General features: G+C 42.2%; 2 protein-coding genes across 2 annotated transcripts; both read left to right on the top strand.

The window, feature by feature from the left end:
- Positions 1-121: 121 nt before the first annotated feature.
- Positions 122-13,268, top strand: casp8ap2 (caspase 8 associated protein 2). Its single transcript, XM_032542337.1, has 10 exons — positions 122-488; positions 1,671-1,743; positions 2,106-2,180; positions 2,304-2,404; positions 3,543-3,617; positions 4,020-4,135; positions 4,380-6,724; positions 8,960-11,684; positions 12,333-12,432; positions 12,515-13,268. The coding sequence occupies exons 2-10, from the start codon at positions 1,710-1,712 to the stop codon at positions 12,575-12,577; spliced, it is 5,634 nt and encodes a 1,877-aa protein (XP_032398228.1). The 5' UTR covers positions 122-488; positions 1,671-1,709; the 3' UTR covers positions 12,578-13,268.
- A 3,903-nt stretch (positions 13,269-17,171) lies between these two features.
- On the top strand, positions 17,172-24,010 carry gja10b (gap junction protein alpha 10 b). Its single transcript, XM_032543579.1, has 3 exons — positions 17,172-17,322; positions 17,408-18,844; positions 23,433-24,010. Exons 2-3 carry the CDS (start codon positions 17,441-17,443, stop codon positions 23,469-23,471), a joined length of 1,443 nt encoding a protein of 480 aa, XP_032399470.1. The 5' UTR covers positions 17,172-17,322; positions 17,408-17,440; the 3' UTR covers positions 23,472-24,010.
- Positions 24,011-24,938: the final 928 nt, after the last annotated feature.

Raw genomic sequence — 24,938 nt, 5'->3', positions numbered from 1 at the left:
AAACTGTGAGCTTCATCACGCGCTTATCTGTATCACAACACACGCGCACGTTCCCGTCACTGGTGTTAAAATCCTGTCCACATGTGAGTGAAGTACAAATCCTTCCGGGTTGGAGGTTGGACTACTTTGAGTCGCACTGTGATGACGCGTCGGGCAGCATCGCGAGCTGTGTCCAACTCTCTCCCAGCGAGTGGAACAGCTGTCGCTCGAGCCTAAAGTGCTGCTATTTCCCGCTTTGGTTCCAGTGTCAGCGGGCTGTGGGGCAGCGGGAACCCCTGTGGCAGAACCCCGCTGCTCTCCGGTAGTCCTACAGGGGTTCACTGCTGTTTAACCAGAGGCTGTGTTTAACAGGCTTGCTGCGACAACATAGCCACGAAGAAGAAGAGTGACAGACCGCGGGAAAATGATGTCGTTACTTCCTGTGCAATGAAGTCTTGGCGCGACAATACAGTTGTAAACAACAGGAGGACACAACAACACGCAAACACGTAAGTTAACCAACTCCTAGCTATTTAGCTTAAGTTACTGTGATAGCATTTTATGAACGTGTGGCCGGTGCACATTAGCGTCCCTACTGACCCTCTGAGCACTTTCTCCGGCCGGCCGCAGTTACCTTCAGTCCTAGAGAAGGCAGAACTTATACGGCTATAACGTAATGTTACACACCATTACACTGGAAGCAGTGGAGCTAAATATGCAGCCAACAAGATAGCTAATGATGTAATTGGTTATGTTAACCACAATACCATACTCAGCGATGTAAAGTTCTATCTTTTGTATCACCTGATTGAAATGTAACTGTCAAGAGAACTCTTCAAGAGGACGGTCGCAACTCAAGTAATGTTAATGTTAGCCTGAGGTCAGTGTCACATATCAGATTGATGTTCTAAATAAAGCAATACTTAGGCAGAACAGTTAACATTCAGAAGAAACTCTTCACTAACATTAAAAACTAACGTTACCTCTCCCTTATTCTGCCCGATTGTGCTGTTCTTTGCTGCCGTCTGTTGTTTGGCAGTAGAGAACAAAGAGCCATAACGTTAGCTAGACTAGCTAGAGCACTATGTAGATCAGTCTAACAGCCGCAGTTTGTCTTCAGTAACTGATAACTTTATAGTAAATGATCTGAAGGTGTGGGTGAAATGGGTCACTCCTCTATCGCAGTGTTCGTTACATACTTGCATATTGCATTATGGAAATAAATGGTGACATAGTAAGTCATAGTAAATGCTGTGGGGAAATCCATTGAGACATTGTTTAGTGATAGGGCAACCCAACCGAAATGTCTATTTTCGACAAGTCCAGCAATGTGAAGGCCTAATCAAAGTGCTAATTGATTTCAAATGTATATTACATCCACTAATGCATTTCTGCTCATTGATATCCAACACTGCCTACATTTACCCAACGCAAGCAGAGATGATAAAGTGACCTACCAGTAAGGGTATGAACTGTATGTCCCGTTAGTTGATATATAGTCAAATGGCGAGCACACTGACCTTATATGTAACACTTCAGGATTGCTATATAAACTCTAGAATCAATTATTGGATTGATGAAATGTGTCCAACCAGGGGTTTGAGGGTCATCTTCAGCCTGTGTTAGGTGTGTTCTGACTGATATTTGTAGACGGGGAATAACTATTTATCATCCTTTTGCATTGTGGTCAGGAACTCTGTACGGAACTGAGCCACAGAGATACTAGAAGAATGGAGAACATTGACACCAAGGATGCATCTGGTCGTAAGTTAAACATGACATTTACACACACTTACATTTAGATTGATTTAGTGTGTTTTATGAGGAATACTGGTTTGTAGTAAGGCTATTTTATCATATAAAATATAGTACTGTGGATGTCTCTACCAGTACGGGTTCACTTCAATTCTCAGTCTCAGCAATTCCATTCCAGCAATTTTCTTTTCTTAATTCTACGGCCAAGGGAATGCACTAAATTTTATCTTTTAAAAAAATCCCCAAACAGTAGGTATATTTTAGAATTTGTGGCATGCCTAGCATTTGGGGTATAACGTAGGAGTGATTTTGGATACAGCCATAACTTTGGGTAAAGACAAACATTTATAATACATGATAATTATCCACAGTCTTGGTACCTGATGTCAGTGAAGATTCTGTGGATATCTATGAAGGCCTGGATATCGGTTTTAGCAGCGATGCAGGTAAAATTCCTTTCTTTTGAATAGTTTATTCAAGTTTATAGTTTTCTCGTGTTAGGAAAATAGTCCAGCAAAGCAACATTGAGACTTCATAATTGCAGTTTGTCTTATTTTGGTTCATTACAGAGAAGTCATCTCCAAAGGCTTCTCAGCTTAAGGACTCTATGGATCTTTATGAAGAACTAGTCACAGAAGAACAGCAGAGCAAAGAGGCATCGTACTTGGAGGTGAGTTTCTATTCATCCTTTCTTTCTGTTGACCTGTTATTTTTATACACACACACACACACAGTCACACACAGTATAGGATGTTAAGTTTTATTTATTTGAGGCAAGGTGACCTCAGACATGCTTGAAAGGGATCACTTAATTACACCATGGTTTATAATGCTTTATTACACAGCCTTGTTGAATGCTCGATTCTGATTGGTCAATCGGGGCATTCTACAGTCTGTTAAATCTGTATACCAGACTGCTACTATGTTTGCTCTGTTCGCAAACACCTGTCTGCTCTGAACTACATTTTTTATATTTCTTCATTTTTTTTCTCACTTTATTTCCCTTAACCCAGCTGATAAAACACCTATTCACTTTCTATTTACTGCCATTTGCAACATTGTAAAAATCTAAGGATTATGCAAAATGATCAAGATCAGTTTAGGGTTTGGCAATATATTATATTTATATATGAGGCTATATAGCATCTTTTTGGATACCCTAATATGGTAATATGACACAAGTGTTGCCTTTTCCTGGTTTTAGAGGCTGCATTACAGTAAAGTGATGTCATTTTCTGACCTTACCAGACTGTTTTAGCTGTTCTATTATTTCCCTTTACCCACTTAGTCATTATATCCACATTATTGGGGATTATTTATTAAAACTCTGATGTTAATATTTGTGAAAGCACCAAAAGTCAACCCTACTATATCGATATTGCTGTACTTTCTCCAAATCTCTCAGCTTTAGGTAAGCTCAAATAAACCCAATCAGGAGATGATGTCATACTCCCAGTAATGTTTGATTGGATGACGGGGCATTGTGTTGAGCCCACTGATCCCTGCTGAGTCAACGCATTAGCGGCTGTATTTTACAAATGCAGACCTTGTGTTGCAGAGTCTGGCTGTATTGTTTGCTTCCAAAGTGATGTGTGAGGAACTGCAGTGACCAATAGTCTGATGGGAATCGTCAAGTAACCGGGTTAACCTTTGTTGGTTATTCGGCGTCATGCACAGCATTTGTGTGTTAAACTGTGTGTTAACAGTTGCATGCTGTGATGGAGGCTCTGCAGAGATCACCATGCTCTGAGATGCTGCTGTCAGATGACCAAGTCTCTCACAAGCCTTTTCTTGTTGTTTGTGTGCAGTTGAAATCCAGATTCCAGGCAGCTCAACTCCAAATTAAAGAGTTGCGCAGGAGAGTGGAGCAGATGGAGATCCAGGTTTGTTATATTTATTTATAGCTGTTTGTTGTGTATTAAAGTATTTTTATTTTTTATTTTTTTATTTTACTAATATTCAATTTTAGTAGTTAATTACTGTCAATCCCATATTGGTTTTAAAATAATTTTGTGAAGAATTATCGTCAGCCGTAGAGAGTTCTTCTTGTTAGTAGAAATGTTGACCAGCTACAAGCTTCCAAACTGTTTTGTCAGGTCAAAACATAGCTATAAAATATATCTAATGCTGAAAAAGGAAAATGAGTAGAAAGCAGCCCTTAAAGGAGTGTGCCTTTCTGTCCACGGAGAAGAGAGATCCTCCTCAGTGGCAGTAAAACTTGTCAAAACCCAGCGCTAAAGATTCAGCAGTACTAACAGGTTTTTCCCTCTCTCTCTCTCTCACAGAATACAGGGTTGAACACTGAGAACTACCATCTCAAAAAGAACATCTCTGCACTTTTACAAACAGCTCGACAGGAGGTGACTCGAAAAGATGCCGAGATTCAGAGGTTGATCCAACAGTAAGTGCTTTTTTGACGAACTAGTGTCTCATGATGACTGTTTTATCTGTTGACCAATGACCTGTAGGACTGTAGGTTAATGTAATGTATGAAATACTCCATAATGTGATCATCTTACACAGGTAGCTTATTTTTTTATCATTGCCTAACTACTATATGATTATATATCTATGACAAGAAACTACTACTGCTGATTGCATTTATGTTAAATGATTAGTCACATGTAAAACTTTGTTTTCCCCAGGTCACACAAAGGTTTCCACCATCCCCAATCTCACATCAATAATCGGCGGAATCCAAGTTCCTTGAGTCGGATCTCGGCAGGCAGCTCCATGAGTAGGCCACCTCCTCCACCTCCCCCCAGTCTTCCGCTTCCTTCTTTACCATCCAGCCCTCCTCCACCTCGACCGGCTTCGCCTCCCAGGGAGGATGCCCTTCCCAGGGTTCCTCCTCCATCCTCCAAAAGAGAAAGCAATAGTTGCACCTCTCAGCCCAAGGCATCCAGCAGGAAATCCAGCAGCAGTTCATCAACACGACACAGTGAGCCAGGCAAACACAAGTCCACACACAGGGAAGAAAAATATCAAAGTCAAAACCTCTCTGAACCTCCAGATAGAAGACATAGAAGCTGTTCAGATCTTGACATGTCTCACAAAGTTGACAAGGACACAGGACGAAGACATGACTCCAGATCATGTAAAAGCAGGGACTACCTAAATGTTGAGGGGCGCCACAGATCAGACGAGTCAAGAACCCCTCCACCAGAGATTCCACATGCTGCCGTTTTCTTTGATGACAAGAATGGGAGAAGTCGAGAACGGAGACCGGATGCAGCCAAAATGTCCACACCAGACTGTGAACACAGTGCAGCTCACAGCTCTAAACAGAGCCATGGCCGAGATCATAGAAAAATTCAGACTAGTGACAAACATTTTGGGAGGAAAAAGGACGGGAAAGATTCCTCTTCACATCACCGCGCTGAGCGCTGCAGTGAGTCCTCCAAAGAGAGGGGAGGGAAAAGACTGTCAAAGGATTATCAAAGAAAGGAGGATAGACGACGTGAAGAGGACGTCAGCAGAAAGCATAAGAGGAGCACTTTGTCAGAGACGAGCAGAGAACGTGAGAAAGCCAGAGCAAAAGAATCAGACCAGGGTAGAGTGGATGCCAGTAGTAAGGAAAAACAAAAAAAGACACATGAGGCCTCAAAAAGGTCATCTGAAGAACCAAATATCACAGAGAAGAGCTTGGTGGAGGACAATAGTCCAAACAGAAAATTGTGTTTCATGGAAACATTGAATCTAACCCTTTCACCAATTAAGAAGCAAGTGTTGCCTGCCAATACCACCCAGGCTGAGCTACCACCAGTAGACAAGGTAGTGGAAAATTGGGCAGATGATGAAAGTTCACAACCTAACGTTGAGGACATGTGTGTGATTGATGAACTAAACAGCAGTGAATTAGAACCTCTGTTAGAAGATGTTACAGATGCCCCCAAAAAGCCAAGCTCTGAAACGACACACAAGAGTTGTGACGATGGGAAAGATGTCCAGGAGGAAGACAAAACTCCGAGTAAAAGTCCTGCTGCTGATAAGCATTGTGAAGACCGCTCAGTCCAATCTACCTCATCTCACATCCTACACCCAGGTGCTGCAGATAATCCAATGGCTGTGCATCTCACAGCAACATCAGCAGAGATTAGTTCTCTAAAAGCGAGAAATTATGAAGACAAAATCCAGCAGGCCTCAGACAGCCAGGGAAATGATTGTGGATCTATGGAGGCTACAGATGGTGACAGTGACACATCCAGATGCAATTATGAACAGCACACAGGCAATTCTTCACACAAGGTACATCCTAGAAATGATATTGATCAGTCTGTCCCTATTGCAGACCCTGTTATGCTTGATTCAAGTGTAGAACGTAAGTGTACAAATCCTAAACCTGCAGTACAGAAAAGCCTCCCTGTGGATTCAGAAGATGCAGCTGCTTCCCCCTTAGGAGGAAATCCGGTAGCTGAAGATATTACGGACAAGGCCAACCATGAAAGTCCACAAATGTCTACCACTATTCTGCCTCAGGACTGTCAGCAAGGACTCCTGGTTTCCAATTCCATTCACAAGAAAGATGCTGGTCATACGCAAGATGGTCCTAAAGATGCAGTATCCAGTACAATAAGCCTGGAATCCCTTCCACAAGAAGGGCTGAGTCTAGATGAGGCTATTTATGTTTTAACACAGACAAATGAAGACATCAATGACAGGAGTAGCATCTGCACTAAGCCGAGCTCCTCCACTGGCTGCATTGCCGTGTCCAAAGTCAGCAGTACCACCGAGGAGACGGCGCTGCCAGAGAAGTACAGGAACCTAACTTTCACACCAAAGAAGATCTTCACCCCTCGCAAGAGTCATAGCGTTGAGCCTTCCAGTTCTGTGCCTTTACTCCATGATGAGGACTCCATGATGCTCACACTGAGCAATCTGAAGAGAATCCCTGATGCCATAAGCCCTCTGAGGAGCCCCATACGGATAACCAAGAGGAGTCTTCTCCATGTTCACGGCAAGCCAGGTCATGTCAAGAGCCTTCAAAAAGGTAATGTTGGCTTGATTAAAAACCGGTCATATGTAATCTTACGCACACATAGATTCAGAAAACAATTGTGGTTGCTCTTCATTTTTTTAGACATCATTATTTCTTAGAAATACACTCTGTGTTTTTATGGTGCTCCCATTTGTTTTTAAGATGGTTATCCTGGCAAATAGAGGTCTTAACTCTGCTGATTTCATATATCCACAAGTGCTGTCACTTAGCCAGTATTGGAGTGGGCTGAAGACTACACATTTGAAAATGAAAGAAATCTGAAGGTGTGAATTTTGAATAAAAGGTCACAGCCTAAATTTGGATTGTTCAGCATCGGCAGGGAGGGAGATTAGGTATTATGGGATGTTGTGGCTCACTTCAGAAAGGGCACCCTGACTTTTAGCTGCAGGATTGCGGCTATGGTTTAGTGTTAAATGGAATGTGAAGAACAGTTCCAAACACACTCACACACCTAACTGACTAGAGTACAGGGCTTTGTAAAAAGTAAAAAGTAAGTAAAAATTTATTTGTATAGCACTTTTCTCAGATAAAGATCACAAAGTGCTTCACAACAAAAGGAAGCATTAACAACTCTCATACATACAGTGCATTACAAAAAACAAAAACAAAAGAATAACACGTACACATAAGACCAGCCTAACCACCCTACAATCTAGTTAAAAGCCTCTTTAAAAAGCAGAGTTTTCAACTGAGTTTTAAAATTTTCCACACAATCTAAGCAGCGCATGGAAGGAGGCAAAGCGTTCCACAACCTCGGTGCAACAACCTGAAAAGAACGGTCCCCCTAGTTTTAAAATGTGTAAGGGGGCAACTAATAGTCTCTGACCTGTTGATCTCAGACTGCGTGAGGATGTACGCAGCTGTATCAGGTCTGAGATGTATGGGGGGGCCTGTCCTTGTAGGGCTCTAAAAGTTAAGACCAAAATTTGAAGTGCATTCTAAAAATCACTGGTAACCAATGAAGTGAAGCTAAAACTGGAGTAATATGTGCCCTCTTACTCGTGTGGGTTAAAAGCCTAGCAGCAGAATTTTGGACGCTCTGGAGACGACAAAGATCCTTCTTATTAAGGCAAATAAAAAGACTGTTACAATAGTCTAAGCGAGACGAGATAAAAGCATGAATAATCATCTCCAACTCGGCTTTTGACACCAAGGCTCTTATCTTTGAAATGTTCCTTAATTGAAAGAAACAGTTTTTAATAAGTTGTTTCGAGTGTTTCTCCAGAGACATGGCCGCATCGAAAACAACACCTAAGCTCCTGAGACTGGGCTGAACAGACGAGCCTAAGTCACCAATGTGTTTCTTAATCTGAGGGATGCTCTGCTCCGGAGCAATGATTAAAGTTTCAGTCTTGGCTGAGTTCAACATTAAAAAGTTGTCATTTAGCCACTGCTTGATCCTACTCAGACAATTCATTAAATTCATTAAAGATGTGTCCTGAACAACCCCAACAGATGCCTAAACGCTGTTGTTATACGACTGAAAGAGCTGTTCTATGATGTAACTGGCCTCAGTATATACCAGTGCCTCAAATCAATAAATGCAAATAACATCAGGTACTGTCATCAAAGCAATGGCTTCTCACTTAGCAGTAACAGTTAATAGTGTTAAGAGTGCTGCACTTCAGAGATATGAGATGCACATCCTTTACAAGATAGGGACCTTATTCTTTATTCCTGTAACAATTATTGCATAATTGACTAATAGCCAATTATTTTACAAAATCACGGTTTAACTTCAATGAATTGCTACCATCAGCTAAGGTCTTTAAGGCAAATGACTGGTAGTTGTTGATGTTGTTTGTGTATGACAAATTGTAATTATATGTGATTATAGTCAGACTATATATTTTTATTATTTTCACTTGAACCTATAAACGTTCATAGCAACAGAATGACGGTGGGGTACAGTTAAAAACAATGTTTTATGGTAATAAAGAGGCGCTGTTGTACCTGTGTTATCATATTATGTGGATCACATGGCAGTGATATTTAACCAGAAGATCCTGGGATTCATTCAAAACTTTGTTTTAAAAAGTAATACATAGAATAATATTTTTTTATTTGACTGAAAGAGACAATTATATTGTTAAACACAATTATGTCTGAGACAATTAATTGTACACCAACATTTGGAATTGTTCTAGCTCTACTGATAAGATGTTTTAATCGTAGTTATAACATGCTGAATGTCTAACCTTGCTTTGCTTTCCCACTCCTGTGCAGAGTTCTCCACCACAGCTGTTGATGCCAACACAAAGAAGTTGGACGTTAACAAAGAAAACAAATATCCAGGTTCTCCTGCAAACCATGACGCACAACACTTGGTGGATGAGGTATCCGACCTGCCTTCAAGTCTCTCTGACACTGAACTGGAGGAAGGGGAAATTTTCAGCGAAAGTGATGGGGAGGCTGCAGATTCTCCTCTTCCTGCGAACAAGAAGGCCAAGTTAGTACAGCCAATCAAACATAAACCAAGTCCTAAGTCTGTGCTAAAGAGGAAATCTAAAGAAAGGTTGGTTGCATCAAAAGACACTCATGAAACAGCAGGTGTAGCGACACCAAGTCCGAAGAGTCGTTTTAAAACCGTTTGTCCTGCAGCAACCAAAGAGTCCTTTTCCACCATAGAGGAAGTAATGGAGACATTCAAGATGGTTCGTACTGAGATCCGAAAAAAGTACATGAAGCTTCATAAAACCTTTCCTAAGAAGAGCTTCTATGGTGTGATGTTCAATTACCAGGAGTCTTTCTTAGAATTTGTAGACGGTGCTCATTTTGGTCAAATATGCAGTCAGTCAAGGGAGCTGAAATCCACGCTAAAGAAATTGATTGTTTCTGTGTTTGGCAAAGTATCAAATAATGGTATTGTGAAACGCATTTTTGAACAGCAAGCAGTCAATCTGAAGCAAAGGTTGTGGGACTTTGTAGATGTCCAAGTCGACTACTTGTTCAAGGACATTTACACGACACTAAAGAGCCTTTGCAAACCAGCGAGAGCTCAGGCTGAGGATGCCATGCCCCGTGGAAATGAAAAAGTATCCAGACAGCCTTCCGCAAAGAGAACACCGTGTCAAACACCGGATGCACAATCGCCTCCGTCCAGCCTGAAGCAAATCAAGCCATGCGCTGTGGCACCTTACAAAACAGGCCTTGGAAGCAGAGGAAAGGATATCAGAATCACACATGTGGAGAAAGACAGGAGTGTTAATCCGCATCCAACAAGTTGCTCACATACACAAATAGTGGCCAACCACCTTCCTTCAAAAAGTATTCCTTCAACTCCAGAGAAAAGTAACAAATCTTCTTTGGTTGTCCCTCAAAATGTGTCTTTGCTTGAGAAAACGGACTTTGAGCTTCTCACAGAACAGCAAGCTTCCAGTTTAACATTCAACCTGGTGAGAGACACTCAAATGGGAGAAATCTTCAAGTGCCTCCTGCAAGGATCCGACTTGTTAGAAAGCAACGGCATCACTGGAGACAGCACAGCCTGGTCCCTCAGTACACCCAGGAAGGATGGAGAGAGGCTCCTCAGCATTACCACTCCCACTAAATTTAACTCTCCGTCCAAACTGTTCTCGCCAACAAAATTTGCTACACCCTCAAAACTTATCGCGACATGGTCTAGCATTTCCCCTCGCAAGATGGCGTCTCCGCAGACCAAAGATCAGATCCCGCTGAATCCAGCTTTATTCGATGAGAGTTGTTTGTTAGAAGTGCCATCAGAGAGTAGCACAATGCTGCAGTCCAGCTTGGCTTCACAGAGGTCGTATTCCATTCTAGCTGAAGATCTGGCAGTGTCCCTCACCATTCCATCACCTCTCAAGTCCGACGGCCACCTTAGCTTCCTACAGCCGTCGGGCATGCACCACATATCCACGCCAGACAGCGTCATCAGCGCTCACATAAGTGAGGACGCTCTGCTGGACGAGGAAGATGCTTCAGAGCAGGACATTCACCTGGCCCTCGACACCGACAACTCCAGCTGTGGCTCCAGCAGCAGCCAAGTACTCGCCACACCTTTTTTGTTCAAGCCTGACCTGCCCATGCACGCGCTTGTGATGGAGAAGTCCAATGATCATTTCATTGTAAAGATTCGCCAGGCGGCCACAGGAGCAGATGCCAGGCTCACTGCCGAGGAAAGCTCAGGTCAAATACTAACCGAAGAAAATGACGTGGACACTAAAGACAGTCGAGCAAAAGCTGTTTTGTCGGACAAATCGTGGAATGAGACTCCTTTAAATGCTGTACCGTCAGAGAAAAGTATACCTGGGACCAATGCAGACATCCATCTCACTCCGGATGAGAGCTTAACACTAACAAAACATCCATCCCACAAAAAAGATTTGTCAACTCAGCAACATACCTCAAAAGTTTGTTCTCCTAAGGATTCACAGAAACTGTCAGAGTCTCTGAAAACTACTCCTTCAGACAAGAGTTTACCCAACGGTGCTCATTTCTTTGGACAGATCAGCCCGGCAACCAGCAGAGAAGATATCCCAGCCACAGCCGATGAAAAGGCAAGTGAATCACCCCACAGAGCAGAAGAGGGGACGGCTCTTTCTAAAGCTCAGGAAAGGATCAGTTGCTCTGAAACCGTGGTATCAGATACCAGTCCACATCAGCCTGCTGACAGCTCCAAAACTAATCAGAGGAGCCAAGTGTCGGCGTCACATGATTCAGATGAAATGCAGGTGTCAGAGAGAAGTCTCGTCATTGCAGAGGACGCCATTAACAGCACACCAGAGAGAGAGCAAAAGGATTGTGACAAAGGTCGAAAACGGAAGAAGCACCAGAAATCAAAAGCCAAGCGGTTCAGAAAGGAGTATGAGGAGAGTAGAGAAGAGGACGGTGAACGTGAATCCAAATCCTCCCCAGCATCTCTCTCCCCCAACAGTCTCTACGCCAAGAACGTGATCAGGAAGAAGGGCGAGGTGGTGCTGGCGTGGACCAGGTCAGTACTTGGTTCTGTATTCTCCATCCTCTCTGGGTAGATATCATACTGCAGTTATGTAAGTTTGTCTTTGTGTCCAAGTGCTTAACTTTGGTTTCCAAGTCTTAAACAAGTTCTAATGTCCTTTGACATTAGTGTTTGGGATCCAGATTTCAGGACACTCTACAGAGTCACTGCACCCAGCTAATCTGTAAAGAGCATTTCACCTTTCTGTTTCTTTCTGGTTACTGATGTTCTGCATAAATGAAGTGTATAACGGATCAATAAAGTTCAGTGAATTATATTGAGTTAAACATAGCAGATACAGCATGTTCATTGGTACAGGTTGTGTTTGGAGAGAGCCCGGCTAGCTATTAGCCTGTTGGCTGAGCTAGGTTAGTCCAACTACCAGCTTGTAACTGCTGTTGACCTTCCAGCCAACTTCTGCAGAAAGGGTTATCACCTTTTTGTAGTGAAATGTAATAAAGATTCAGTTTTTTGTCTTTTGGAAATGTCCCTGCTTAATCAAAACAAATCTTTAATGGCAGTCTTTGAATATTATTATTTGTGTAGCAAGAAGTGTATGCAGTTACATGTAAAGACCTGGTGATGGTAGTCATGGCAACCCAATGTCCCTAACGCTCAACACCTGTGTTCTGCTTCTTCCAGAGATGAAGATCGAGCTATTCTGATTGACCTGAAGACAAAAGGGGCTTCACGGGACACTTTCTCTGCCTTGTCAGAGAAACTTGATAAGCCGTCAGAGCAGGTGAGTTTATCCCTTCTCTCTTCTTTGTTATGACGTACATGTACTGGCATATTTGAACTCTTAACTGATTTTCTTTGATCAGATTGCTGACAGATTCTACCAGCTGATGAAGCTTTTTAAGAAGCAGGAGAAGATGGACACTTGATCCCTGTGACTGTGTTATTGCAAGTGGTTCTTGTCTTAGAGCATTTCCACACACATGCTGTGGCAGCAACACTAGTATGTTGGCTCCTGTTCATGTGACATGTTGCTGGAAGAAGTGACCGCAGGGTGTCCCCGTGGGTCACAGGATGGAGCCCCGCTCTGCCTATCCAGTTCCCTGAACGGAGCCCTGCATAGTCCAGACAAGACAAATATGAGTGGCCGTTTTAGCCCAGCTTTTTTACTCAACAAAAAGTCGTAAACCCAGTCAATGCCCGCGAAGGTGTTTGGTTCTGGATACTGAGCTGGACCTGTTCATACTGGTCATGTGGAAAATAAGGAAAATAAGGACAATAAGGACATTTTCAGTTCCTAAAAGTAGTGGAGGGAAACAACTGAAAGCAGGAGCCATCAGAGACCATGAGCTCGGCGTCTGATAGGTTGGGCCATTTTAGTAGAATTCTGTGTGAAATATTTTGGATTTTATTTTAATGTATTTCTATGGGGGGGGTGCTTGAAATGTTTGAAGGTTGTTAAAATGTTTACATACCCATTTTATTTACAGGACAGTCCATTTATCTCAAATACAAATGAAATGTATCTGTGGACGTACATGGAATTGATTTATCAAACATAAACAGAATGGAATGCAATATTGTGAATATCTTTACTAAAAATAAAGTTTTATTTATTTATTCTGGTGTCTGTTTCCACTAATCAGCCAAAGATAATAATATGTCACTGTCAATCTCTTTTAAACAAAGCGAGGGGTACTACTGACAGGGACCATTCGCCAGTTAGTGTGATGTGTGTTTGTGATCATGTGAAGAATAAATATGTTTATGGGATTAGATACAACAGAGTAAGAACAGAATACACGTAGAAATGAATTACTAAAACAACTTAGAATACAGTTTAGGGTGAGATTGATACCATCAAAGCGTTTAATACATTCCTGAAATTTAAATCTTATGATGAACACTCCTTGAAAACAATACAACAAAAAGAAAAAGATTATAATAAAAATGATATCAAGGGCATATAAAATGTGTTAAATAATAAGGAATGGATCAATGAATGTAAACTACCCTCAGCATGGCATCATCATGACAGGACTGTACGCAATATGGATGATGTGGTTAAAAGTGTGGCAGAAGAAATGAATAATCCAGTTAGGGTTAGGATTATTGACATTGGCTTGTATAAAGTACTTGAAAGCAAAACTTGAATAAAAGTACAAGTATCTTACCAGGAAATAACTGTGGAAGAAGTTAAAATCACTTTTTAGGATATCACTTCAGAAAGATGTCAGTCATCAGTCTATCAGTCATTATGCTTCCTCCTCTTCTTCTTTAGTTTTGGACTACGGTTGTTTTTTTGCTGCTTAGCAACAAACAGGCATCACGTCACCAACTGGAATGGAGAGTGCATTATCTTCCGTTCTAGGAGAAATGATTGACCAAACTTGTTTTTTTCCAGTGTAACACATTTCTTCAGATTTTAGTTTATAGTAACGAGTAACTAAGATGCTCAGGGGAAATGTAGTGGAGTAAAAGTATACATTTTATTTAGGAACTGTAATAGAATAAAAGTATACATTTCATTTAGGAAATTAAGCAAATGTTGTGGATGCTGGTTATAGTGCATTTCACACTGAAACACTCAGCAAAACCTTTACAACAAGTTACCTGTGTTGCAATCAGAAGAAGGCTATGTGAAGCAAAAATTGTTCTCTTTGGCTCTAGGGGCCACATGCACTAAATTCATGCCACAGTACACTGTGAAGACCGTAAAGCATGGTGGTGCATTAATCATGTTATGGGAATGTTTCTCATACTGTGGTGTTGGGCCTATTTATCTCATACCAGGGATCATGGAACAGTTTCATCCATCCATCATCCATCTTCATCCGCTTATCCGGTATCGGGTCACGGGGGCAGCAGCTCCAGTAGGGGACCCCAAACTTCCCTTTCCCGAGCCACATCAACCAGCTCCGACTGGGGGATCCCGAGGCGTTCCCAGGCCAGGTTGGAGATATAATCTCTCCACCTTGTCCTGGGTCTTCCCCGAGGCCTCCTCCCAGCTGGACGTGCCTGGAACACCTCCCTAGGGAGGCGCCCAGGAGGCATCCTTACCAGATGCCTGAACCACCTCAACTGGCTCCTTTCGACGCAAAGGAGCAGCGGCTCTACTCCGAGCTCCTCTCGGATGACTGTGCTTCTCACCCTATCTCTAAGGGAGACGCCAGTCACCCTCCTGAGGAAACTTATTTCAGCTGCTTGTACCCTGGATCTCGTTCTTTCGGTCATGACCCAGCCTTCAAGACCATAGGTGAGGATAGGATCAGTGGATCATGGATCAGTTTCAATACATCAAAATACTGTATATTGTGTACTGTGTAACACTGTGTTTGTGTGTACCCGTCTTATAATATGTCATGTGTACCTTTTTATCTGGACATTGAGTCTGTAAATAAAGTATATATATATATATATATATATATATATATATATATACTGTATATATATATAATGTAGTGTATAAATAAAATCTACTCTCTCACTTTTCTAAAATATCAGAAAAAGTGTATGCCAATAGATTGGATAATTTATTGAGAAGCATGAATTGTTAGTTGATAGTATGGATTTAGGTTGAAATGATCTACATCCATGGCATTAATGGAGTTAAATAAAGACATTACCAGTTCTATAGCTTAAAAAAAATAGGACTGGACACGCTAAACTCATGTAGATACTTAGAAAGCTTTGAAGGCTGGGTATTGGATCCTAAAAGTCAGTCATAAATAAAGCTACTAGGAGAGGACTTCAATTTGACAGTTTATTCCTACACAACAGACGTTTGGGGCGGCGCCCCTCCTCAGTGTGTGCAACTAATACTCCTCACACAGGTGGTTTAATAATACAACTAATACTCCTGACACGGGTGGTTTAATTATACAACTAATACTCCTCACACAGGTGGTTTAATAATACAACTAATACTCCTCACACAGGTGGTTTAATAATACAACTAATACTCCTCACACAGGTGGTTTAATAATACAACTAATACTCCTCACACAGGTGGTTTAATAATACAACTAACACTCCTCACACAGGTGGTTTAATAATACAACTAATACTCCTCACACAGGTGGTTTAATAATACAACTAATACTCCTCACACAGGTGGTTTAATAATACAACTAATACTCCTCACACAGGTGGTTTAATAATACAACTAATACTCCTCACACAGGTGGTTTAATAATACAACTAACACTCCTCACACAGGTGGGTTTAATTATATACAGCACAGGTGGAGTTAATCATCCACTAGCACATTAATCCCAACAGATGGAGCTACAACCAGTCCAGATCAGGATTAAACATTACACTAATAGGCAGTGAAAAATAATTAAAATCTCATTTTTATTATAGAATTAAGAAATGTCCATTGTGTGGCAATAAACTATCAACTTAGAGTGAAGTCCTACCAGTTCTATAGATACCAAGGAATATACAGTGGTGGTATTTATAGTTTTGAAAAAAGCATTTGACACAATTGATCATCATTAATGAATCAATAAACTAGAAATGTAGGGTATTTGACAGGCTATACTCAACTGGATGAAAAGCTACATACACAGATAGGGGACCACAAAGCAAAGTACCGTACATAAATATCACTTGTGGAGACCACAAGGGGCAATTTTGGGACCAAAATGATTTATTCTTCACATAAATGACATATGACACTAATATTTATAATACATTAAGGTTGTCACAGCAGAAATTAGTTAAAAATGGGGGTTTGACTTAGATAATTTATCTTTCTGTTTAGACAAATCCAAGGCATGTTTTGAATAAGAAAGCACTTTATATTCTGAGTAGTTCACTTGTGATACCGTATATAAATGACAAAAATAAAATCTACATCTACAAAACCACCTTACACCTTATCACTAAGCACACTTAGACACGCCTCAAAGTTTAAAGATCTGGTCGAATTTAGGACTGCACAAACAATTCATAAAGCAAAAAATAAAACATAAAAACTGTTCACAAACAGAGAAGTGAGAAAGGAGAGGGACTGTCTCACTGGTGTTAACAGTGTTTGTTTTTGTTCCGTCACTTTCATTTTATTTATGGTGTCAATTCACAACAAGAGTTATCTCAAGACACTTTACAGATAGCTAAACCACACTATTTATTATTACTTTACAAGAGCTTTATTATTATTAATTTGAAATAGCTGGAACAGTGACTTTCCTCCAGCTCTTCCCAGAGGTGTTGAGCTCAGGGCTTTGTGCAGGCCTCTAATGTTCCTCCACACCAAACTGGGAAAGCCATTCCTCTACAGAGACGGCTGCATGTTGGAAAACAACAAACACAAAGGGTTGATAGAAAGCTGGAAGAATGGTATTTTTCTTTATGAGCAAGGAAAACAAAACCAAATTGTGCATGGTTGTGCATTGACCTCTCATTTGGTGCTATTTTCAGTGCACTGTCCTGTTGAAAGTGTCAGGGTGAAACTAACCTCGGGGCATTATAGGGGCATGAGTTGGATCAATGGCTTCAAACTGGAGTCCTAGTTTGCAACTGCACTGAAATGTGTCAGCTTCACTGGCAGTGGGGTCTCGTCTGTCTTCAACTGAGGACAAAAGAGTCCCGATGCCTCCACAAATGAGTCTGTTCTATTATAAAGGCTTTATGCTGAAGCATTTGAGACAAGGGCCGTAGAAAACATGTAAGTAATACAATTTTTATTGCATTTCTGACTTCCATTTCATGAATAACCTACAAACTACTTGTGCTTTTTTATTCATTGACAGAAAATAATAAAAATAATAATAATGTGACAGAAGATGGGGGATTGGAACTTACTAGGGAGCATTTTAGAAGAAGTCCATATTCATTCCACCATCGTGGGAAAGATCTGGCTCACCATCCTCTTCATTTTCCGCATGCTTGTGCTCGGCGTTGCAACTGAGGACGTCTGGGATGATGAGCAGAGTGAGTTTGTTTGCAACACGGAGCAGCCTGGCTGCAAAAATGTCTGCTATGACCAGGCTTTCCCCATCTCCCTCATCCGCTACTGGGTGCTGCAGATCATCTTCGTATCCTCTCCGTCTCTGGTCTACATGGGGCATGCACTGTACCGTCTGAGGACCCTTGAAAAGGAGAGGCACAAGAAGAAAGCCTGTCTGAAAGCTGAGCTGGAGGGGACAGACCCCGTCCAGGAGGACCACAAGAGAATTGAGCGAGAGCTCAGGAAACTAGATGAACAGAAGAAAGTAAGGAAAGCTCCCCTTAGAGGCTCTTTGCTGCGCACTTATGTTTTCCATATCTTAACTAGATCTGTGGTGGAGGTAGGGTTCATTATAGGCCAGTGTGCTCTGTACGGCATCGGACTGGCTCCTCTGTACAAATGTGAGAGGTTGCCTTGCCCCAACAGTGTTGATTGTTTTGTGTCACGGCCAACAGAGAAGAACATTTTCATGGTTTTCATGTTGGTTATTGCTGGGGTTTCTTTATTCCTCAACCTCCTGGAGATTTTCCATCTGGGAGTGAAGAAGATCAAACAGAGCTTGTATGGATACAAATATGGAGATGATGAGAGTGTGTGCAGGTCAAAGAAGAACTCCATGGTGCAGCAGGTGTGCGTGCTCACTAACTCCTCGCCAGAGAGGTTGATGCAGCTCACACAGATGTCCCGCTCGGCCATGTCGGATGCTCATAGGGAGACGGTGCCTTTGAATTTGGCCCTTGTGTCCCCTCAGAATAAAGAGGGGTCCAACAGCTCCAACCAGCAGCTTGCACAACAGTACCTGCCGAGTCAAGCGGACATCCAGGGTCTCCAGCTGCTGGGGGTGGTGGAGCGCCGCTACACTCTGGACAACAGAAAGCCCTCATGCAGCAGCGAGGAGTCAAATGAACCTCAGGTGTCGGGCCGGCCGCAGTACGCAGGACCTCGGCCTACACTGATGGCCAGCCACATGGAGATCCCAGCTGCCCTGAGGAACCCCCAGAGGATGCAGAGCAGAGTGAGTGTTTGTAAGGAGCTCAGTGACATGAGCGACTCTACAGAGAGTGACCACCACCCCACAGCCAGAAAGTGCAGTTTTATGTCCCGAGAACTGTCAGAGGCCACTCAGTCTGACAGCACTGATTCCCAGAGTGGACCTGACGTCGAGGCCCAGCATCTGAACCAGGGAGAGAGTCCTGCGGTAACCCCGCCGCCTCCAGCAAGCGGGAGGAGGATGTCTATGGTGAGAACAAAAAAATCTGTCTTCTTATGTTTTATCTGGGGCCCCTTAAGCGACACACGTCTGATCGTATGTATGTATAGTTTAACTGAATATACTATTGAAGCAGCACAGCCCATTTAAAGTGTGACTTCACACTGGGCTGAAAATGCCTAAACAAATAAAAAACATCTCCATGTTGTCACATGTATTTCCTTTTGACATATAGCTGCCATCCAGTGTGTCAGTGACACTAAGCCCTGCCAGTTCATTGTTTTTCATTTTGGCATGGACATTTCCTCATAGAAACTACAATGCTTTGCATTTAGTATTGATAGGTCTGTGCTGCCCTCTGCTGGACAGAACTGAAATATATTGATCAGAATCAGAATACTTTATTGATTTCCTCAGGGAAATTATTTAGTTTAACACGTTTTTGTCTGGTAATTTGTAAATTTATGTCACAACGAAAAACTGCATTCAGTTATTTAAGACATTTTAACATGACAGTAAAGTCAAATATAAAAAGGTAATTTTGTTTTTATGATTTATTTTCATTTAGTAATTTTAAAGCTTCCATATTGGCTGAAAACTTTCTGTCTGTTTGATTGGGGGTTATTTTCCATTTCCAAGGGGCGCACACCATTGCTTGGCCAACGCAACGCAGCACCAAATGCCTCTGCACTCATTCAAATAGACCTACAGCCAATCAGAGCAAGCAGGGTGCTTGGTCTGTTTTAAACAAGAAAGAAATGGCTGCCACCCCAAAAACCTTTCTAGTTTTTATGAAAACATTTGATGCAATATACTGTAGGAACAGGATCTTGATTCATGTTTAATGTATTATAGCATATATATTTAATTCAATTTTATTCATAGTATCAAAACATAACGAGTTTTCTCAAGACCCTTTACAGATAGTCTAGACCAGTGGTCCCCAACCTTTTTATCACCGCGGACCGGTCAACGCTTGACAATTTTACTGCGGCCCCCCGCTAAGCTCTACTCCTCTCGACAACTGCCCTAACGCTCTCTGACGCGCTCTGACTCTGGTCGCTATGGTAACGTTTAAACATCCCTTCAAAATAAAATACAGCTACGCAACAAAAACGAATATAAGGAACATTTTATTTTCATGAAAGTTTTAACTCACAATAACGACAAATCAATGGGAGCCCTGAGCTTGTTTCTCTGCAACGAGACGGTCCCATCTGGGAGTGATGGGAGACAACGACACCCGAAGTGTGTTGCTAATGTCCAGTCTGCTCCGTTGTTTGGTTTTGGTTGCTGTCACTGCAGAAAACCCCGCTTCACACAGATAGGATGTCGGAAATGGCAAAAGGGTTTTCAGTGCTGTCGTGGCGATCTCAGGGTATTCTGCCTTGACTTTAATCCAGAACACCGGCAGAGTGGCTGTCTCAAACAGACTTTTAAGGCCGCCGTCATTTGCGATCTCCAGCAGCTGATCTTCTTCTTGTACAGACATGGTAGATTCTCCTGGTTTGTTGACAAATGGGTCGCGGATCCATTCCTTGCCAGTTCGTGGGTCTTTTGTGGTTGGGAAGTAGCGCTCAAACTGCTTTAAAAGCAAAGACAGGTGATCGTGCACCAGCTGGGAGAATGACGGATCAGGCTCCGTCTCACCCAAAATCTCCGCTAATGTTTGAAACATGTCCAATACGCCTCTGTTCACGCGCCGTCCCCACAAATCCAGTTTGGCTTTAAATGCAGCTACTTTATCTGCCAACTTGAAGACAGTTGTCATTTTCCCCTGAAGTGACAGATTGAGTTCATTGAGCAGGTTGAATATGTCGCACAGGTATGCCAGTTTTGCGACCCATTCCTCGTCACTGAAATGTGCTGCCAGCGGGGACTTCTTCTCTGAGAGAAATCTTTGCAGCGGCTCACGTAACTCAAACACTCTGGTCAGCGATTTCCCTCGGGATAACCATCTTATTTCGGTGTATAAGAGGAGGCGTCGGTGCTCTGCGTCCATCTCCTCACAAAGTTGCTCAAACAGGCGCGAGTTAAGGGCGTGTGCTTTGACGTGGTTAATAACTTTAACAACATCATTCAATACACTGTTCAATTCTGGTGGCATTTTTCGGCTTGCCAGCATTTCCCTGTGAATGATACAATGTGTAGATTCACATTCAGGGGCGACTTCTTTAACCCGAGCAGTTAAACCAGACAGCCGTCCGGTCATCGCAGCAGCTCCGTCTGTGCATATGCCGACACAGGAGGACCATTTCAGTTTTCCTGATATGTAACCATCCAGCGACTTGAACAGTTCTGCGGCCGTGGTGTTGGTTGGCAACGACAGTGCACATAACATATCCTCATGCACATCCTCCTGATAAAGATATCGCACATACATAAGTAGTATTGCCTTGTTGTCAACATCTGTAGATTCATCAACCTGGAGTGCGTACCACGGTGATGTGTTAATCCTCTCCAACAATTGTGTCTCAATGTCTTCGGCTATGTCTTCAATGCGCCGAGTCACGGTGCTAGCCGACAGAGGCACCTGAGCGATCTTTTTAACAGCAGCCTCTCCTAGAAGTTCACGGCAGATGTCTTCAGTGGAGGGCAGGATCAGTTCTTCCCCAATAGTGAATGGCTTTTTAGCCTTAGCAATACGGTTAGCCACCAAGTACGATGCTCTCAGCGCATTAGCATTTACTGATGTGGTGGCCCTCAGTGATTTCTTCTGTCCGTCGTGTTCCTGTTTTTTTCTTTCAAAATACTCCAGGGGCTTGTCTTTTAATCCTGGGTGCTTGGTCTCCAAGTGGCGAAGCAGCTTTGAAGGCTTCATCGCCTCATTAGCGAGCCGGTCGCAGCATACTATACAGAGCGGGCTCGGTTTGTGTGAATCACCCACCGGGATAAATCCATATTTCAAATAGGACTCCTGGTATTGTCTGTTAAAAACTTTCTTTTTCTTGGAAGTGGGCTCTTCTCCTGTCTCTTCACTGGGCCTTTTCCCCTTCGCAAAGAAACTTTCCAAAGACATTTGTTTCTTACTCATTTTGTCCGATTGTGGGTTCAATATTGGCGCGAAAGACGTGACCGAGAGAATAAATAAAAGGTTTTTCAAAATAAAAGATCGTTCAGACTCAGACAATACATAAAAAGGAAATATTTAATTACTTATTGTAAGGCCCGGTACCAATTGGTCGGGGTTGGGGACCACTGGTCTAGACCACATTCTATTATTTACAAAGACCCAACAATTCCCCCAAGAGCTGCAGCGCCTAGTTTGGCAGTTTGATCTGAGTTTGGCTGTGCTGGACGAACCAATAGGGGATGATGCTCCTCTGTTAGTCATCCTCTCAAACCCGCCCCATGTGAGATAAACTGTTGTGATTGGTCTGCTAAAGGCCAGGTCAGCTGGAAGTCTGTCTGAATGGGACGGGGCCTGACGTACGTATTTGAACTGGCTCTCAGCCTACCTGTAACTACACCCACGTGAAGTAAAACAAACTATGAGAAATATGTTTCTCTCTTCTCTTTAGTATCCAGCACCATAGACAAATATCCATTCACATTTATTCTATTAGAGTAGAGGCACAAATCTACAGGAGACCTAAAAGCTAAACAATGTGTATGCTAGATTCCCCTCGTGGTAAGGAAGATATGTTTCAATGATTGACATACAGTAGTTGGGCCGACCTCTAGCTGCGCCTTGGCCCCATGCTGGCAGCGCCGTGGGTTCCAGTCATCCCCTATTTCTCCTTACGATCACCTTTCCTGTCTAATTATCTAATAATATATTATATATATAATTTTTTTTTTTTTAACACTGTCATACAGTGTTTTGCCGCCAGTCTTTGTAGACTCCTTGGGCTATCCCTTAATATTCATGACTACATGATCAACAATTTCAAGTTACAAACCACCATTATTTATCTGTTTAATGCCATTTGATCGACAGTGGTCTGGCAACATGAGCAGCCATTGTCATCACATTTTGATTCAAGTATTGCTAAATGGTGATTAGTGCATTGAAGTAGGCTCAGTGACAAAACACGTAAAAGCACACAGACAAAACAAAAATAGAGACATCACCTAATCTGCAGAAAATTTGCTTTGCAATTTCCACTCACTGTATAGGAGTCTATAAGAAAATGAGTCTCAATCGCTGGTTTCAAGTCTTCTTCAATACAGCATGACGCTCATTTGGAAAATGATGGTCCCATTTATTTCAAAATAGAGGATAAAACAGGGGATGCTTTAAGGTGGGGCCACCTTGTGATTGACAGGTATATAGTGTCCTTCAGATCCACCCCTCGTTCCTCCCCTATCATCCAAACATGAACCCCAAGATGGCGACGGCCAATAGCCAAACCCGAGGCTTCCGAACCAATGGGTGACGTCACCCCGGCTAGGTCCACTTCTTTTAGTCTATGGGTGTACCTCTGCTCTAGTTGGGTGCTTTTAGAAGTGTGCTTTGTTGCACCTGTAACCACACCCACCAGTGATGTCATGGGGGGGTGGTGACCACTGTGGAGTACACCTCTACATCCCTGCAGCAAGGGGACAGGTCAGCGCATCTGTACATAATAATAACCATGCATTTTCTTTCTTTCTTTCTTTCTTTCTTTCTTTCCAGAGCATGATTCTGGAGCTGTCTTCAATCATGAAAAAGTAAAAAGGAGCGTTTTGTGACGAGGCTAGATGCATTGGGAGTAGAGAAGGGCCTGAGGGACGCTGTCTCCCAGCTGTAACTTTATATTCTACAGTGTGCTTATTCAGTGGGTGTATGGTACATGAACAAGAGCTTCAGTTCAAAATGTGTTGAGATAAAATTTCAGAGAAAAGACCCTTTTGACAAAAGACAAATTTGCTTCCTGTACTATACAAATGATATCTCCAGGATTTGATTATTTTATATTGATAGTTTGCAAGCCACTTGCTGAATCAAATATGAATCAAAATTACATACGGCTCAAAGCTTATCTGTGACTGCTCATATGAGACCAAAACTGCAGATTGTAATTAAAGATTGTGGATTTGGCAACCACAAAAAAGATGAGTCTATTAAGTGTTTGTAGTTTATTATACGGAATGAGCATTTTTGTTTTGATTGAGAGGAGACTAATATTGTTTATGAATATATCTGACAACTTTAAGATTTGATTGTGAATGTTCTTTTTTAATTTTTATTAAAGAGGTTTCCCTCTTCAGTAGAACAGATGTGTTTTGTCTGCCTCAGCCCAGGTGAAGATGCTCTGCCTCTGTCCTCTGGCCAAAACCTTACCCACAGCAAGACACCTCCACAGCCATTCTGTCCAGATTGTCCCACGACCTGAGATGGCAAAAGTACTCACTTTCCGTACTTAAGTAGAAGTACAGATACTTGTGTTAAAAAATACTCCGGTAAAAGTGGAAGTACTGATTAAACTTCTTTACTTAAGTAAAAGTAGCAAAGTACAGGCTTGGAAATTTACTTAAAGTATGAAAGTAAAAGTAGCCTTGCGAATCTTTTATGCAAAGCTATCTGGAACACTCAAATGTTACTAGAGAGACGCTGAGAAACTTCAGTGGACTTGGAGGACACGTTCTTTATATGGCAAAGGCTACATTTTAAATGGATGTCTGCCAATAGGCCTAAAACATAACATATATGATTATTATGACAGAAACTGCACTCCAGGTTAGTAAGATTCTGACTTATTAGCAAGAAATGAATTCAGTTGTGATTCTGTGAGAATTCACAGATCCAGTTTCTATTTTGAATCTTTCCCCCTAACATGTTCAAGGTTCAAGAGTCTTTATTATCCCCAAGGGGCAATTTGTTGTGCAGCAGCATGTAACACACAGGTTATACAAAACAACAGCCGTACATCTAAAAATAAAATACAAAGACAACAAAAACAAAGACCACACCTCACATTGACTTGTTGAAAAAGCCTATAGCAGCTGGGACAAAAGAGTTTTTATGTCTGTTTGTCCTACATTTAGGCAGACTGAATCTCCGGCCAGACGGCAACAAGATGAAACAGCTGTTCAGGGGGTGACTCGGGTCGGCTAGGACTGACTGGGCCTTCTTGAGGGACCTTGTCTCATAGACAGAGTTTAAATCAGTCAGAGGGTTGAGGGAAATCTTGCCACACAC

This window comes from Etheostoma spectabile, chromosome 18, assembly GCF_008692095.1.
Source record: "Etheostoma spectabile isolate EspeVRDwgs_2016 chromosome 18, UIUC_Espe_1.0, whole genome shotgun sequence".
Lineage (NCBI taxonomy): Eukaryota > Metazoa > Chordata > Actinopteri > Perciformes > Percidae > Etheostoma > Etheostoma spectabile.
This window is presented reverse-complemented; position numbering and strand designations above follow the sequence as displayed.

Bases quoted from the DNA above. Each gene is read 5' to 3' on its own strand.
- casp8ap2 (XM_032542337.1), top strand. From the start codon at position 1,710: ATGGAGAACATTGACACCAAGGATGCATCTGGTC. The intron at 2,181-2,303 runs GTAAAATTCCTT...GGTTCATTACAG, and splicing joins CGGTTTTAGCAGCGATGCAG to AGAAGTCATCTCCAAAGGCT. The intron at 3,618-4,019 runs GTTTGTTATATT...TCTCTCTCACAG, and splicing joins TGGAGCAGATGGAGATCCAG to AATACAGGGTTGAACACTGA.
- gja10b (XM_032543579.1), top strand. From the start codon at position 17,441: ATGGGGGATTGGAACTTACTAGGGAGCATTTTAGAAGAAGTCCATATT. The intron at 18,845-23,432 runs GTGAGAACAAAA...CTTTCTTTCCAG, and splicing joins GCGGGAGGAGGATGTCTATG to AGCATGATTCTGGAGCTGTC.